We start from the raw sequence: 16,377 nt of genomic DNA on the forward strand, positions 1-16,377 counted from the left end.
GCCACATGCAATTGCTGACTTGTACACCATTGTTGGCCTATGGTGGGATAAGTATATCCCATTCAGAATAAGTGTTTAGAAATTTTTATAGCGTTTTTGCCATTGCTATGTTATTTATGTCTACTGTATGTTACCAAAATATAAGTCTATAATTGTTCCTTTGTTATAAATAGTTTGAGAAGCCCTGGCTTTAACTAGAGTTCCACAAAGCATATTCCTTCAATTGTGAATAATAACTTAGTCTGTTTTTCTCTTATTATTGAAAACAATTGATTTCACAGCTTTTTTAATACGAAAAAAATGTTTAAGAAGTGTAAATATTTCTGATCTCTGTAGAATTCTTAGTTCTTTATATATTCTGAATCTAAATTTTTTTTTGCATGTTGTGATGTTAATGTCTTGATTATTTTCATAATTTGGTCTTTTCAGAACTTCTGTGGGCAATAATATGATGTTATTTTTTTTGGTTCATTGGGGATGATTGGTGATTTTAATTGAACCATAAGATTCTTTTGGGCCTCTGTAGCCTCCAGGGCTAATGAAAACCAGGCACATCAGACTAGTAAGTGTTAGTAAGTAACAGGAAAATTGTGGATTTAGAAAGTTTTGGAAAGAGTGCTTATGTTTCCAGAATTCAAGGAAAGGGGGATTTTTTTTTTTTTTTTTTTTTTTTTTTTATGAAGCAGTAACCAAGAGAGTCCAGAATTTTGAAATCATGATGGATAAAATGTTTCCAGGGAATAAGGGAAAAGAAAGCTTTTGGATATAAGGAGAACTAGTGGACTTTTATTTCTGCATCTCAAGAAATTGTAAGAGGCTCTTCAAAGAGGCTCTTTAAAAAGGGAAGTAGGCTTTTCTTATCTGGGGAGGGATTCTAGAACTTAAGTATACCACTGGACCTCATTTATAATGCTCAAGGTACTTTGGAGTCTGGCTTCCAGGAAGAGGTAACACAAGGAGTCTCGCCACTTATTGAGTCAAGACTTCAAGCTCCAGGACCAGCCCCCTTGGACCAGGACCTCCCTAGAATAAGGCTACAGTGATGTGAGTGTCCAGGCTGCAGATGCAATTGGCTAGCCATGTTCAGGGGGAGCTGGAAAAGTATCCAAGGCCCAGGAGTTCCAAAGAGTCAAAGTCTAAGCCTGAGAGAACTCCCATGGCACAGATGTCCAAGTATGCAGAGGCATGGTTAGGGTCTATCTCTTCTGAGCTCAGACAGAAGCCAACTTGAGAGGAAAATAGATAGGCAAAGACAAGCCAGACTGAAATGGGGCTATATAGTCAGAAATAAGATTACATCTTGAAATATGGACACATGGTTATTCTTTTCTTTGTATGTGTATATATGTGTGTATATACATATACATACACATATGTGTATATACATACACATACACATACACGTATGTGTATATACACACATACACACATACATACACACATATATATACATACACCTATATATACATTATATAATGTATATATAATATATATTGTGTGTATATATATGTATACACACACACACACATTTTTTTTTTTTTTCAACATTTTTTATTTATTTTTGGGACAGAGAGAGACCGAGCATGAACGGGGGAGGGGCAGAGAGAGAGGGAGACACAGAATCGGAAACAGGCTCCAGGCTCCGAGCCATCAGCCCAGAGCCTGACGCGGGGCTCGAACTCACGGACCGCGAGATCGTGACCTGGCTGAAGTCGGACGCTTAACCGACTGCGCCACCCAGGCGCCCCACACACACATTATTTTAGAGAGAGAGGGCATGCACACAAGCAGAGGAGAGGGGCAGAGGGAGAGAGAGAATCCCAAGAAGGCTCCATGCTCAGCACAGAGTCCAACCCAGAGCTTGATCCCACAACCCTGGGATTGTGGCCTGAGCCAAAATCAAGAGTCTGATGCCCAACTGACTGAGCCACCCACTCGCCCTCCTTGTTTATATTAAGACAAATGGAATTCTTTATTAAAATATTAAAAAGTAATTCACTATAAAGGATATGAATGAAATGACAATAGCTAACACTTATGTAATGCTTACTATATGTACTTTTCTCTGAGGCATCAAGAGGTTAAGAAACTTGCCCAGAATATGAGTATGCCCAGAACAGAGTTAAGTATAGAGAAAGAATCTGAACCCAGGCAGTATGGCTGCAGAGTGTGGTTCAAAACACCATGCAGTAAAGACATTCAATTTAGTCCATTTTCCTTTCATTCTTAACTGCTGTGGTTCCCGATTTACCTTATCTACAGATTTAAAGAGATGAAACCTTTGCCTCTTTTTCAAGCTTACCTGTTTAGTTCCAAGTGGTGCTAAATTACTTAGTTTTTTTCCCCTATATCTTTTGCTTTCTTGGTTTGTCCTTTTCTCATGTTGGAGGAAAACTTAAGGAGGGAGTAAAGAGAGAGAGTGACAGCATGTCTTCCAATAGCCTTTCCAAATGATACTAGTTGAAGAGAGAGAGTCATTGTACTGGTATGTAATAGTCAAAATAATACAATTGTAGTAGTGATAAACAATAATGATCATCCTGTTTATAATCTGGTATCATACAATATATGTTAATATAACAAAATTGAAAAACCATTATGTTCCCCTTTCTGTCTTGCTTTATCACTCTCTTGGTGATGAAGAAGACAAAGATGGGGGTGCCTGGCTGTCTCAATTGGTAGAGCATGTGACTCTTAATCTTGGGGTTGTGAGTTTGAGCCCCACATTGGGTATACTTAAATAAATACACTTAAAAAAAAAAAAAAGATTCAAAGATGAAAAATGCCACACTTTAGCCATAACTGTGAGTGTAGTCCTAAACACCAACTAATAATTAACTATTAAAAAAAAAAAAGATTTGTTTGGTAACTGAGCGCTAAAGTTTTAAATGGAAACTGAGACTATCTTGCCAGTAAGAAATTTTAGTTGTGATTACATTGAAGAAACACATATTTTTATATTTATGATTTAGTTGTCAGTTCTCCTGCTTTCTCTATTTAAAAACTCTAGAAATCCATTGTAATTAATATATTATTTCCAAACTGCATGTGTTTTTAACCTCATTTTGCTTTTGCCCAGAACTTGGGTAGGTGGATAAAATTAGTTTGTATTTGGCTTCATTATAAAGCCCTAATATACATTTTCCATAGAAAAAGGCAAGACCATCAACTTCCCAAGTCTCATAGGTGCCATAAGGTGGATTTTCACAGAAGCATATACTCTTCTTTTATCAGATTGCAGCAGGAGAGAAGATTCCTTTGAGCCAAGAAGAAATAACCCTGCAGGGCCATGCCTTTGAAGCTAGAATATATGCAGAAGATCCTGACAATAACTTCATGCCTGGGGCTGGGCCTTTAGTGCATCTCTCCACCCCTCAGGCAGACCTTTGCACCAGGATTGAAACTGGAGTGCGCCAAGGTAAAGTGAAATAAAACAAAAAGTCTCCGTCTTTTTTTAAGTGCATGATTATTTGTGGACAGCCTCTTTTCCCTGTGTCTTGTGGAAATGCTTTGTATGTTTTAGCATAAAGGATTTAATTTATTTCTCATTAATCTTTATTTATCTTTCTGGAATAGTTATTTTTAAAGAATAACTAGTGTTTTTAAACAATACACCCTTTTTTAAAATGTAGCAGTACTTGTTCATACCTAAATAACAAATTTTGTGTGTACTGTTTTATATTTTTACTCTGCCTACTTCTAAAAGTGATTAAAGGTCACCGATACCTGCTATGCCCAACACCCTCCAGCCTCCAAGGGACTTGATATCAAGCTGAAGGATTAATATATCAACTTAGTGTAAGCTAAACAATAATAAGAGAAATAAAGAAAAGTGAAAAAAATAGTAACAGTGCAAGAGCTCTCACAGTTCGGCATATGATTAATAACAATGATCATAACAATTATTTAGCATTTACTATGTACTATGGACACTGTCCTAGGTGACTTTTTTATGCAGGCTCCTTTAACCATGAGAACTACCCTGTGAGTAGGTGTTCTTAGCACCCCCATCTTCCAGATGAGGAAACTAAGGCACAGAGAAGTTAAGTGACTTGCCCAAGGTCACTCTTGGAGCCAAGATTCAGACCCAGTCTTTCTGGCTCCAGAGTCCATGCTCTGAGTTACTACTACCTTGACTTTAATTGCCAGGGAAGTTTTGCAGATGGTGAATGATGAAAAGCAATTCTCAAGATTAGATGTTATATTAGGCTAGTATAGCCAGGAGCCAGGACACATTCCTAAGAGGAAGTCTGGAGTAGATTTTTGTAGGCAGATTAAAGAGCACACAGAAAAGTGAAGAAAGGAGAACTTAGCTAAAGATGTGTTTGAAGAATTGTAAGAAAATAATGTGGCTGGAGAAAAGTGTTCAGGATGGTGAATAGTTGGAGATGCAGGTAGAGATACAGGTTGAGAGCAAATCACACAGGGTCTTGAAAGCCAAAATGAGGAATTAGGACTTCTCGATGACAAATTGGCAGAATTTTGAGAGCTCTGGCTAAACCGCAGCAATATTTGATATTAAGTTTTTTTTAACTTAACAGCAGAACATTTTAGAGAGGAAAAAGAACAGTTGCAATAGAAAAGAAAGAATCTGTGGGGCAAGCAAAACTTGCAGTGTAATGTAATAAAGGTATTCCAAGAATAACAGGTGTAATTCCGAGAAGGACTCCCAGATTTACATCTTAGCGCTGGAAGGATAATCCATTCCAAGAAATTTACCCAACCTTTCTCAACTGCGTTCCCCGAGCCCCTTGTGGATTCATTGGGCCCTTTTCTTATTATATCATTTTACAGTAACCTTTTACTCCTTGTCTAGTTTTCCCATTATATTGTAAGTTTCTTAAGGGAGAGACTGTGTCTTCCATGTTATCTTGCTCAAGCCTGGGCCTAGAAGGTGTTCAATATGTGTTGGTGAGTGCTGGGCTGGGTAGGTGGGTGGATGATGGATAAGGGAGTGTAATCTAACCCCTTGATTTTATAGATGATGCCCCTGGAGTTCAGAGGGGTCAAATGACCTGCCCAAAATCACACAGTGGTCCTAGAACAGTATTGTTGATAACACACCACATCCTTTTGACCTGAACCATTTCTAACCAGTGAGATGTGCCTGGTTCAGATTTTTTTTTTTTTTTATTGTTCCAACCAGCAGCTTGGTTGGCACAAGCTCGCTTACAACTGGGTCTTCGTGTGCATGGCCCTGAACTTACAGGGCTGCCTGGTTCAGATTCTTGTTCTCTAAGACTCTGTCATAGCAGTGATGGGTGCTATTTGTTTATCAGTTCTGCCAGGTATGGCACTTGGCCTTTTTACTGTCGATCCTCCTAAGAACCCTACAGTATAGTTGGATTGTTATCTGTATTTTTCTCATGAGGAGACTGAGGGGTGGAGGGAGGGGGATGCTAAGGGCAGAAGGGATTGTGACAGGAGAAGGTAGAGGCAGTTTGCGCTGGCTTCCAAAATGAGAAGGGAAAACAAGGTTCAGAGGAAGAGAGGATGGGGACAGCCAGCCTGTGTGATATTGGATCACTATTTTAGGTGCTCTTGGATAGCCATAATCTCCTTAGACTTGTGGTGAGTTTTTAAAGCCCTGTGAGCCTCATTTCCTCGTGAATGAAACCGTGGTAACGACTACCATGCAAGAGCTCCTGAGGATTAGGTATGAAGTGAACGTTAAAGCCGCAGCAGAATGTCTTGCATGTCATATTTTATCATGTTAAGTTTGGACTTAGAGTAGCTACTGTGGTTTTTCAATTTCAGGAGATGAAGTTTCAGTGCATTATGACCCCATGATTGCGAAATTGGTTGTGTGGGCAGCAGATCGCCAGGCGGCCTTAACGAAACTGAGGTACAGCCTTCGTCAGTACAACGTGAGTGACCTGGGGCCATGTTAGGGACCTTATGATCTGTGTATCTCCACCGCCAAGTATGTCTGTCACGATTGGTCAGCCTTTGTCCCTGTCAGCTTCTTTCCACCAATGCATCAGGAACAAAATGATTTCACATTCCCATGGGTCAAAATAGAGTTTAAGGACTTCTTGATTCAGCTAGAAAAGAAAAATTGCAGGACTAAAACTATTAATGTCAGTGTTATACTTCACTGAAATCTGATATGAAACTCATATTCATCCTGTAGATAAGACCAAGTACACAAGTGTGGCCTACAGTCTGGTATTATTTTCTCCAAAGGAAAATAATTATGTTCAGTTTTACCCATTTGACAGAATTTGTTGCTTTTCTGTAGCACATGAATTTCCTTGGTGCAGTAAGCCCCAGACCACACTGATGTAGCTTCATAAAAGGATTTCATATTAACCTGTGATATCCAGATTGTTATATGTCATTAATTTGATCTAACCTCTGATCTCTGTGTCTCCAACCACACTGGTCTCCTTGCCATTCCCTAGACATACCCAGCATGGAGCCATGTGTTCCTGTTCTCTCTTCCGGAATGTTCTTTCCCTACATGATCACAAAACTCCCTTCTCAGCATCCTCAGCTCCTGTTCACCTCAGAGGTCTTCCCAGGCTGCCCAATTTTTTTTTTTAATTGAAGTATAGTTGATACACAATGTTATACTAGTTTTAAGTGTATAGCATAGTGATTCAGTTCTGTACCTTACACAGTGCTCACCACGTTAAGTGTAGTTACCATCTGTCACCAAAGGTATTCCAATATTATTGACTGTATTGCTTATACTGTACTTTTCATCCCTGTGCCTTACTTATTTTATAGTGAGAAGTCTGTACCTCCTAATCCCATTCACCTATTTACCTTCTCCCTTCACAACCTTCCCCTCTGGCAACTACCAGGTCCCTGTTTATGAGTTCGTTTCTGTTGTTAGTTTGTTTTGTGGTTTAGATTCCACAATATAAGTGAAATCATATGGTATTTGTCTTTGTCTCACTTGTTTCACTTAGTATAATACCCTCTGAGTCCATCCATGTTGTTACAAATGGCAAGATTTCATTTTTTTTTTTTTTTTTTTTAAGTTTATTTATTTTGAGTGAGACAGAGAGAGCACAAGCAGGGGAGGGGCAAAGAGAGAGGGAGACAGAGAATCCCAAGCAGGCTCTGCACCGTTAGTGCAGATTCTGACTTGGGGCTTGAGCCCATGAGGCTGCAAGATCATGATCTGAGCCAAAACCAAGAGTCAATGCTTAACCAACTTAGCCACCCAGGTGCCCCAAAGATTTCATTCTTTATTTTGGCTGGGTAATATTCCATCATGTGTATACACCACATCTTTATCCTTCATCTGTTGATGGACACTGAGGTTACTTCCATATCTTGACTATTGTAAATAATGCTGCAATAAACATAAGGTTGCATATATCTTTTCTAATTCATGTTTTCATTTTATATGGGCAAATACCCACTAGTGGAGTCACTGGATCATATGATATTTCTGTTTTTAATATGGGGGGAACTTCCATACTGTTTTTCAGTGGCTGTACCCAGCATGTCCTTCCTACCAACAGCACACAAGCGTTCCCTTTTCTCCACGTCCTCACCAACATTTGTTATTTACCGTCTTTTTGATACTAGCCTTTCTGACTTGTGTAAAATGGTATCTCATTGTGGTTTTGATTTGCATTTCCCTGATGATGAGTGATGTTGAGCATCTTTCCATGTGTCAACCATTTGTATGTCTTTGGAAAAAATAAATGTCTTTTCAGGTCCTCTGCCCACTTTTTAATTGGATTATTAGCTTTTTAGGTGTTGAGTTATAGTTCTTTATATATTTTGGATACTAATCCCTTATCATACATATCATTTGCAACTATCTTCTCCCATTCAGTAGGTTACCTTTTCATTGTGTTGATGGTTTCTTTCACTGTGCAAAGGCTTTTTAGTTTGGTATAGTCACAGTAGTTTAATTTTGCTCTTGCTTCCCTTGCCTCAGTAATCATATCCATAAATATGTTGCTAAGGCTGACATCCAAGAGATTACTGCCTATGTTTTCTTTTAGGAGTTTTGTTTTGGGTCTTACAGTTAGGTCTTTAATACATTTTGAGTTTATTTTTGTGTGTGGTGTGAGAAAGTGGTCCGGTTTCATTCTTTTACATGTAGCTATCCTGTTTTCCCAATATCAATTATTGAAAAGATGGTTTTTTGCCTCCTTTGCCATAGATTAGTTAACCATATAAGTGTGGGTTTATATCCACTTGTTCCACTGATCTTCATTTCTGTTTTTGTTTCAGTCTACCATACTGTTTTTATTACTACAGCTTTGTGGTATAGCTTGAAACCAGGTGATCTTATTTAAAATAGGACCCTTTGCTGTTCTCGTTCCCCTTAACCAGCCTTATTTTTCTTCATATGACCTGATGTCATATTAGATATTTGTTTATAGATATTGTTATCTCTGTGAGGTTTTGTTCTTCATCATGACCCCAGTACCTGGAGCAAGGCCTGGCACCTAAAAGGTGCTCAGTAAATGGCTAGTAAATGAATATATGAATGGACCCAAGGCTCAGATAGCTGGTTTTACCCTTGACCCCATTTATTGGATGGATCTAGGTTCAATGTATACCTTTTTATTTTTATATCAATGTGTAAAATTTGGATTTTAGTGTTGGAAGGAAGCTCCTTTGAGCTCATTTAATGCTGTCCCCTCCTCAGTATAGAAATCCTATGCTCTGTTTTCCTATTTTGTGGGAGTGTTCCGAGCAGCAAGTCTTCAGTATCTTGCAAATAAATCTCATATAAGTTTCTTAACATTTATCACTTACGTAGCCTGAGGCAATTAAATGTCTACACTACCTAACCTACCATCATCTCTTATGTCCTCTTTATCATAAAGAATAAAATGTAGTTTACTACTTTTAAAATGTGTTGTGGGGCACGTGGGTGGCTCAGATGGTTAAACGTCTGACTTTGGCTCAGGTTATGATCTCACTGTGAGTTTAAGCCCCACGTCGGGCCCTGTGCTGACAGTTCAGAGCCTGGAGTCTGCTTCAGAATCCGTGTCTCCTTCTTTCTCTGCCCCTCTCCTTCTCTCTCTCTTTCTCTCTCTCAAAAATAAACATACATTAAAAAAATTTTTTTAAATGTATTGTAAAATGTAATTTTAAGTGTTAAGTCCAGATACATAGTGTTGGTGAAGTGAGTTTTTTGTTTTGTTTTGTTTTGTTTTGCTTACGAGTTGTCCTATCGCCATGTGGTACCTTAGTAGGTTTTTCAATTTTCTTAAGAGTTGCCCCTGGTGAAATATCTTTAGTACAAAGAACAGACTTCTATGGCAAATTTCTATGGAAAATGTTTTTTTCCCACTCACTGGGGATATGGGCTTTATTCTCTTCCTAGATTGTCGGACTGCACACCAACATTGACTTCCTTCTTAGCCTGTCTGGCCACCCAGAGTTTGAGGCTGGAAACGTACACACCGATTTCATCCCTCAACACCGCAAAGAACTGTTGCCCAGTCGGAAGGCCACAGCCAAAGAGCTTTTATGCCAGGCAGCTCTGGGTCTCATCCTCAAGGAGAAAGCTATGTCTGATGTTTTCAAAATTCAGTCACAAGGTATGGAATGCTTTTCTCTTTCCTCTGCTTGTCAGGATTTTATAAATAATCATCGGAGGTGCTTTTCTTTCTTTATGACACTTTTGTGTCCCTTTTCTTCTCTCAGTGGTTGACACTGTCCTCTGCTAAGTGGTTTTTTAGTATGAAGTAGATTCACGTATCATGGATGCATCCATAAACACTTTTTTAATCCATTAAATGTAACTTAACTAATTGCCTAATAGTGTTGAGCTGGGGCTCTTTTTCAACCAAACGCTGGTCCTTCCTGTACCGTGCTGACCCCTTCCAAAGCTTTTTTAATTCGCTGCTTCTCAAGGGCCTACTTATTGTATCCTTGTACCTACCGCAACTTCCTTGGTCCTGGGGATTGAAGACAGAGCATTGGGGACTCTCATTACCTGTTAATTTATTGTTGAGTTATTTCCTCCTCTCCTTTTCCATTCTGTGATCAAATTTCTGTCTAACTAGAGACCTAGGCACTTCCTCCAATCAGAGGATCTAAACATGGGAAGGAAAATGGCAGAGATTCATCCTGGTTGCCACGCCCACACATCTCTGCTTCAGCTTCCCCACTGAGTTGTTGCCCAACCTCTCCCTAACACCTCAGGAAGCTAGAAATTCATAATGAAAACTCATTAGCTTATTACAGTTTCAGTCAGTTCTCCATTAAAATGTTCTTCCCTCTAAATTGAGCAAAATCTGGGGACACAGGGTGGCTCAGTCAGTTAAGTTTCTGACTCTTGGTTTTGGCTTAGGTCATGATCTCACAGTTCATGGGTTCAAGCCCCGCACTGGGCCCTGCACTGACAGTGCGGAACCTGCCTGGGATTCTCTCTCTCCCTCTCTCTCTGCCCTTCCTGTACTCTCTCTGTCTTTCAAAATAAATAAACTTAAAAAATGAAATAGATTGCTAATCTGAAAGAATGCAAAACATAAAATAAGATAAGATAAGCAAAATCTGAACCCTCCCAAACTTGCTCCAAAATATATACTTTAGGCTAACTCTGAGCTTTGGAGCAAACAGGAAAAAAGAAAAATTAATCCATTTATCTCTTCATTATTTTTAGGATTATTATATTATTATAGGATTTTTTTATTAGGATCTTTAATTTCTAGATTCATTCAAGAAAGTTATATTGAGAGTTTAAAATATATAACTACATCTTTAGGAGATGTATGCTGTATTCTTATTCTGTCCTTTTACAATTCTAAATGAAATGCCTCCAAATATGCCCATACAGTGTTGCTAAGCCTGAATATAGCATTGTTACAATCAAGCATCCTCTTACTCTCTCCTTCCTTTTTATAATGTATACTGGCACACCCATGAACTTCAGAATAAATTGCTTCAGTTCAGCTATGCCGTAGCTCCTGGATATTGTCCAACAGACACGCCTGTGGGCAGGACGAGTGACGCACAAAGAGGCTAAGTGAAAGGAAAAGTAGTGAGTGGTGGAGATTTTGGTGACCTGGAACGCATTTGCCCAAGAAGGGGAGACCACTGTGCGGCTTGTGCCCCCAGAGGAAGAGAGCTTGGGCTGCAAATACTCTGATTTTAGCCAAGCTGGAATTTTTCATATAACCTTTTCTGAGACGTAAATTGAAGTATCTAATTTAAATTTAGAGCAATGAGAAGAACAAAGAAGACACATTTGAGCTGCCAGTGTAGGACAGGTGTTTTATGTTTTCTTTTGAAAGGTATGAAGTCAGGCTTGGTGTTTGTAAATTTGTTGTTGAATTTGAATTTTTTTTCTAGATCGGTACTCCCCTTTTGCATCCAGCAGTGGAAGAAGACTGAATACCTGTTACACCAGAAACATAACTCTCAGGGATGGTAAAAAGAGTAAGTAATGTTTTATTAAAAGAGAAATGTGCTTTATAGAAATATATCACTTATCTGGAAAAAAAGGATTCAGCCCAGACATGATCGGTCAATTACATTTTTTAAGCTCCCTAGCCTAACCATTGGAAGGAGTACTAGAATTGATTGGCTCAGGTGGTACATTAGTGCTATTTTTCTTCTTTATACTTTTTCTGTATTTTGTAAATATTTGAAAAATATGTCACACAATATACATAGCAAAATGACTGAAATGAAATATGCCACGATGTTAGTGAGGTTACCACTGGGTAGCAGAATTTAAGGGGATTTCCCTCCCTCCATCCCCACCCCCATCATCCTTCTTTGTTCTCTTTGCTTTGCAGTTTTTCTTCAGCAAGAATGTACTACTTTTAAATAAGAAAAACAATATCCAAAACTACTCCAGTAGGGAGGATTACCCACCACTCAGGCATTGTTTCAGGTGGAAGAGGGTTACTAAGAAGCTATGATTTATTAAGTACCTGATCACATGTAAATTTTTATCTTCACTATAATTTAATTAAGGGGGAATCCCTATCATACCCATGTATGGCTGATGAAACAGGCAGAGAAGGTGAAGGAACTTACTCAAGGCTAGTGAGATTGACATCCAGCCTTTCTGACCTTGACCCCTGTGCTATTTTTACTTCTCCAGTGGAAAATTGATTTTTGACTGCAAACTAATTTGAGTAGGCTGAGGGTGGGACTGATTTATTGTAATTGAAGCCAGGAGAGGCTAACATCTAAAATTTTAAATTTTTTATAAATTTGTGGCTGGAACAACGTACCAGAGGGATCAGAATCCCATGATAGCAGCATCCCTTCTGCTGCTGGACAGTTTGCATAGGAAACAGGATGGGTACAGAGTCAGAGCCGAGAGAGCTAGTTAACCTTGAATGTGAGGTGTCATTAAACTGTGAATGCTCCATTATAAAAATGTACCCAGCAGGTAGAACAGAATCTTCTTGCCGCTCATGGGAACCCCCTCCCCCCACCCCCAGACAAAGTAGAATCTTCTTTATCTCAACTCTGTGTAGACATGCACTCAGTTTTTAGCAAATCCCCTTTTCATCTAAGTTGATTGGATTAAAGCTCGAGATATTTTTTCATCATGAACCTACATGGGCATTACTTTACATGCACTGAGTACATGGAAAGAAAGTTTGCAAACATCCACTAGTATCTACTAATACCCATTTTATACTAGTGTGTTTATTCATTTCATCCTAAAAACCAAGCCCTACAAAATCTGGGATTATCTTACTCTAGACTCCTATATACTGAATGTAAGTATCAGCAGCAGTAAAGTTTCATTGACCTCTTCAACCTAAATTAAACAGAAAATCATACTTGTGATTAAACTTCAGATGAGCCAACTGTGTTATTTGGTATGGATCTTCACTGAAGCACTTAGCAGTGTTTTGAACTATGCTGCATTTCTTGGAAATTTTTAAATTTTTATTTTATTTTATTTTATTTATTTATTTTTTTTTTTTTTTTTAACGTTTATTTATTTATTTTTTTTTTTTAAATTTTTTTTTTTTTCAACGTTTTTTATTTATTTTTGGGACAGAGAGAGACAGAGCATGAATGGGGGAGGGGCAGAGAGAGAGGGAGACACAGAATCGGAAACAGGCTCCAGGCTCCGAGCCATCAGCCCAGAGCCTGACGCGGGGCTCGAACTCACGGACCGCGAGATCGTGACCTGGCTGAAGTCGGATGCTTAACCGACTGCGCCACCCAGGCGCCCCAACGTTTATTTATTTTTGAGACAGAGAGAGACAGAGCATGAACAGGGGAGGAGCAGAGAGAGATGGAGACACAGAATCTGAAACAGGCTCCAGGCTGTTAGCACAGAGCCCGACGCGGGGCTCGAACCCACGGACCGTGAGATCATGACCTGAGCCGAAGTCGGATGCTTAACCGACCAAGCCACCCAGGCGCCCCTAAATTTTTAAATTAAAAAACAAATACATTATTGAAAACCAACATGATCGCTGTTCACTACATCCTTTTGGTAGTTATTTTTCAACGATAACCCAGGCCTGAATGTAATAGTTTTCAGAAATGTTCTGGTGGGTCTCTAATAAATGCTAATTAACAGTAACCATGATTGAATAAGTGAGTACACCAAACAGGAAGTCTTAAGAAGTCAGAAGCATTTATGAATCTAAAGTAGAACTAATTCTTAATGATCTCAGTGGGTATTATCAAGTATTTTAAATATTTAAGGCTTGAAAAATATTCTTACTTGGTTGCTAGTGGCCATGCTTCACAGAATCCTGCCCTACCCTCAGTAGTAACAGTAATAGCTAAGATTTATTGAGCTTTTGGTATATGCCAGCTATTAAGTTCTTTCCATGGATTATTTAATTTCCATTTTCAGAACAAGCCAATGAAATTGGTGTTGTTATTAGTGTCAACTTTATAAATGGGGAACCAAAGTTTAGAGAGATTAATAATTTTCTTAAAATCATAACAAAAGTAATTGGTGGAACAGAATTCAAACCCATACCCCAGGGTATATGCACTTATCTAACACTGCACCATGCTAAACTTCCATACCTTATTAAATACATTAAAAGGATAGGATACCTGATTGGTTCAGTGAGTAGAGCATGTGACTTGATCTTGGGGTCATGAGTTCAAGCCTCATGTTGGGCATAGAGCTGACTTGAAATTAATTAATTAATTTAAAAAATAGGTAAGAGGATGTTTAAGGTTCTCTTGTGGAGGTCTAGAGATAACTAAGGGAGGGAGGAATAAGGTCAGTTGCCCTATAATATATGAAAGAATTTATTCTCTTTGATGTAATTGTAAATGGGGTTGTTTTCTTTATTTACCTTTCTGCTATTTTATTATTAGTGAATAGAAATGCAGTAGGGGGTGCCTGGGTGGCTCAGTCGGTTAAGCCACCGACTGTTGATTTGGCTCAAGTCATGATCTCACAGTTCATGAGTTTGAGCCCCTCATTGAGCTCCGTGCTGACAGCAGGGAGCCTGATTGGGATTCTCTCTCTGCCCCTCCCCTGCTTATGTGCTCACTCTCTCTCTCATTCTCTGTCTCTCAAAATAAATAAATAAAACTTAAAAAAAATTCAGACTTTTGTGTGTTGATTTTGTATCTTGCAACTTTCTGAATTTACTTATTAGATCTAATAGTTTTTTGGGAGAGTTTTTAGGATTTTCGATATATGGTATCATATTATCTGCAAATAATGGCAGTGTTACTTCTTCCTTATCAGTTGAATACCTTTTATTTATTTTTTTGTCTGATTGCTGTGGCTAGGACTTCCAGTACTGTATTGAATAAAAGTGGTGAGAGTGGACATCCTTGTCTTATTCCTGACCTTAGGGGGCAAACTTTCAGCTTTTTATCATTGAGTATGATATTAGCTGTGGGTTATCGATAGATGAATAGATAAAGAAGATGTGGTATATATACACAATGAAATATTACTCAGCCATAAGAATGAAAATCTTGTCATTTGTGATAACATAGATGGACCTAAATGGTATTATACTAAGTGAAATAAGCCAGGGAAAGACAAATACCATGTGATTTCACTTATATGTGGAATCTAAAAAACAAAGCAAGTGAATAAACAAATAACAAAGAGAGAAACAGACTCATAAATATAGAGAACAAACTAGTGGTTGCCAAAAGAGGTGGGGGCGAATGAAATGGTGGGGAGGATTAAGAGGTACAAACTTCCAGTTATAAAACAAGTAAGTCATAGGAGTGAAAAGTACGATAGGGAATATGGTCAATAATACTGTGATACACTTATCATGGTAAGCATTTCATAATGGATATCATTGCTGAATCACTATGTTGTATATGCAAAACTAATTTAATATTATATGTCAATTATAATTCAAATTTTTTTAAATGTTCTTAAAAAGACTTTTCCTGGCAATGTGTTTACTGTGATTCTATTGGCATTCATGTCAGCTAAATACTTTTCATATTTCATAAATCAAAAAAAAACCTAATCTGGTGTAAGTGGATGCATTTTCTCTTAAGAAGGAATGAAAGATATTGACAAGACATAGGGTGGAGAAGTTTCATTTACTTATATGTTCATTACAAAGTTTCTGAAAAAATAGATGTTCTGAGTAATGTGAAGAAGAGAAAAAAAAGATGTGTTTGTCCCTACTTTTCTTCCTTAAGGAATTTACCATCTGGCAAAGGAGAAGTGAGTATGTTGGGAAGACAGATGGTGCAGTGGTTCATAATGCAGACCCTTGAGTTAGACTGTTATGGGTTTGAATTCTGGCTCCTCTGTTGTCTGTGACCCTTGGGCAAGTGACACACTCTCTCTAAGCATCAAGTGTCCTCACCCATAAATGGGAATGGTAGTGGTAATTACTTCCTTGGGTTGTTGTGGATATTAAATGAGACAACACATCAAAAGCTCATTGTATGTCACATAGCAAGTGGTCAATAAACATTAGTTGCCGTCATTATCATCATCATCATTAAACTTGCTACTATTGAAAGACAAAGTGGATATGTATGTCACATGTTAATTAAAAAAAGGTTGGAAAAATAAATTTTTAAAAGTTGGTTGCAGAACAGTATGTATAAGAATATGTTATTTTTATAAAAGAAAAATACTAGTTTGCATTTTAAAAAACTTGAAGGGGCTCACATGTTAAAGAGTTCAATAGTAGTTCTATCTGGGCAATAGAGAGGACTTTCACATTTTGCTTGATGTACTTCAGTATTTGACCTTTGTGAAGTTTTATTTTTGCAATTTTTAAAAAAACGGATAAAGAGAAAAATTATTCCATCATAAAACTGGATGAGGAAAGAATCATAATGGTGTTCTATATGCAGAAGTGTGTCTAAATGTTCAGAGAAGAGCAACTTCATTCCACATAGACAGACTTTTCCCAAAGACCACGAATGAGCATGATGTCAACAAGGGGCAAGGTTTCAGTTGGGGTGGCTGGGACTGGTGACACAGTGAAGGGGGAGTGGAGCAAA

General features: G+C 38.2%; 1 protein-coding gene across 3 annotated transcripts in view; it reads left to right on the forward strand.

Annotated features, from left to right (window-relative positions):
• The window catches only part of MCCC1 (methylcrotonyl-CoA carboxylase subunit 1), a 58,618-nt gene that overhangs the window by 32,550 nt on the left and 9,691 nt on the right, over positions 1–16,377 (forward strand). For all 3 annotated transcript variants that reach the window (XM_060639319.3, XM_060639320.3, XM_060639321.3), the window contains exons 11-14: positions 3,235–3,418; positions 5,758–5,867; positions 9,308–9,524; positions 11,281–11,367. In XM_060639319.3, the coding sequence (XP_060495302.1) occupies positions 3,235–3,418; positions 5,758–5,867; positions 9,308–9,524; positions 11,281–11,367 (598 nt within the window). The remainder of the gene's footprint in view (positions 1–3,234; positions 3,419–5,757; positions 5,868–9,307; positions 9,525–11,280; positions 11,368–16,377) is intronic.

This window comes from Panthera onca, chromosome C2, assembly GCF_046562875.1.
Source record: "Panthera onca isolate mPanOnc1 chromosome C2, mPanOnc1 haplotype 2, whole genome shotgun sequence".
In the NCBI taxonomy this organism is placed as follows: Eukaryota; Metazoa; Chordata; class Mammalia; order Carnivora; family Felidae; genus Panthera; species Panthera onca.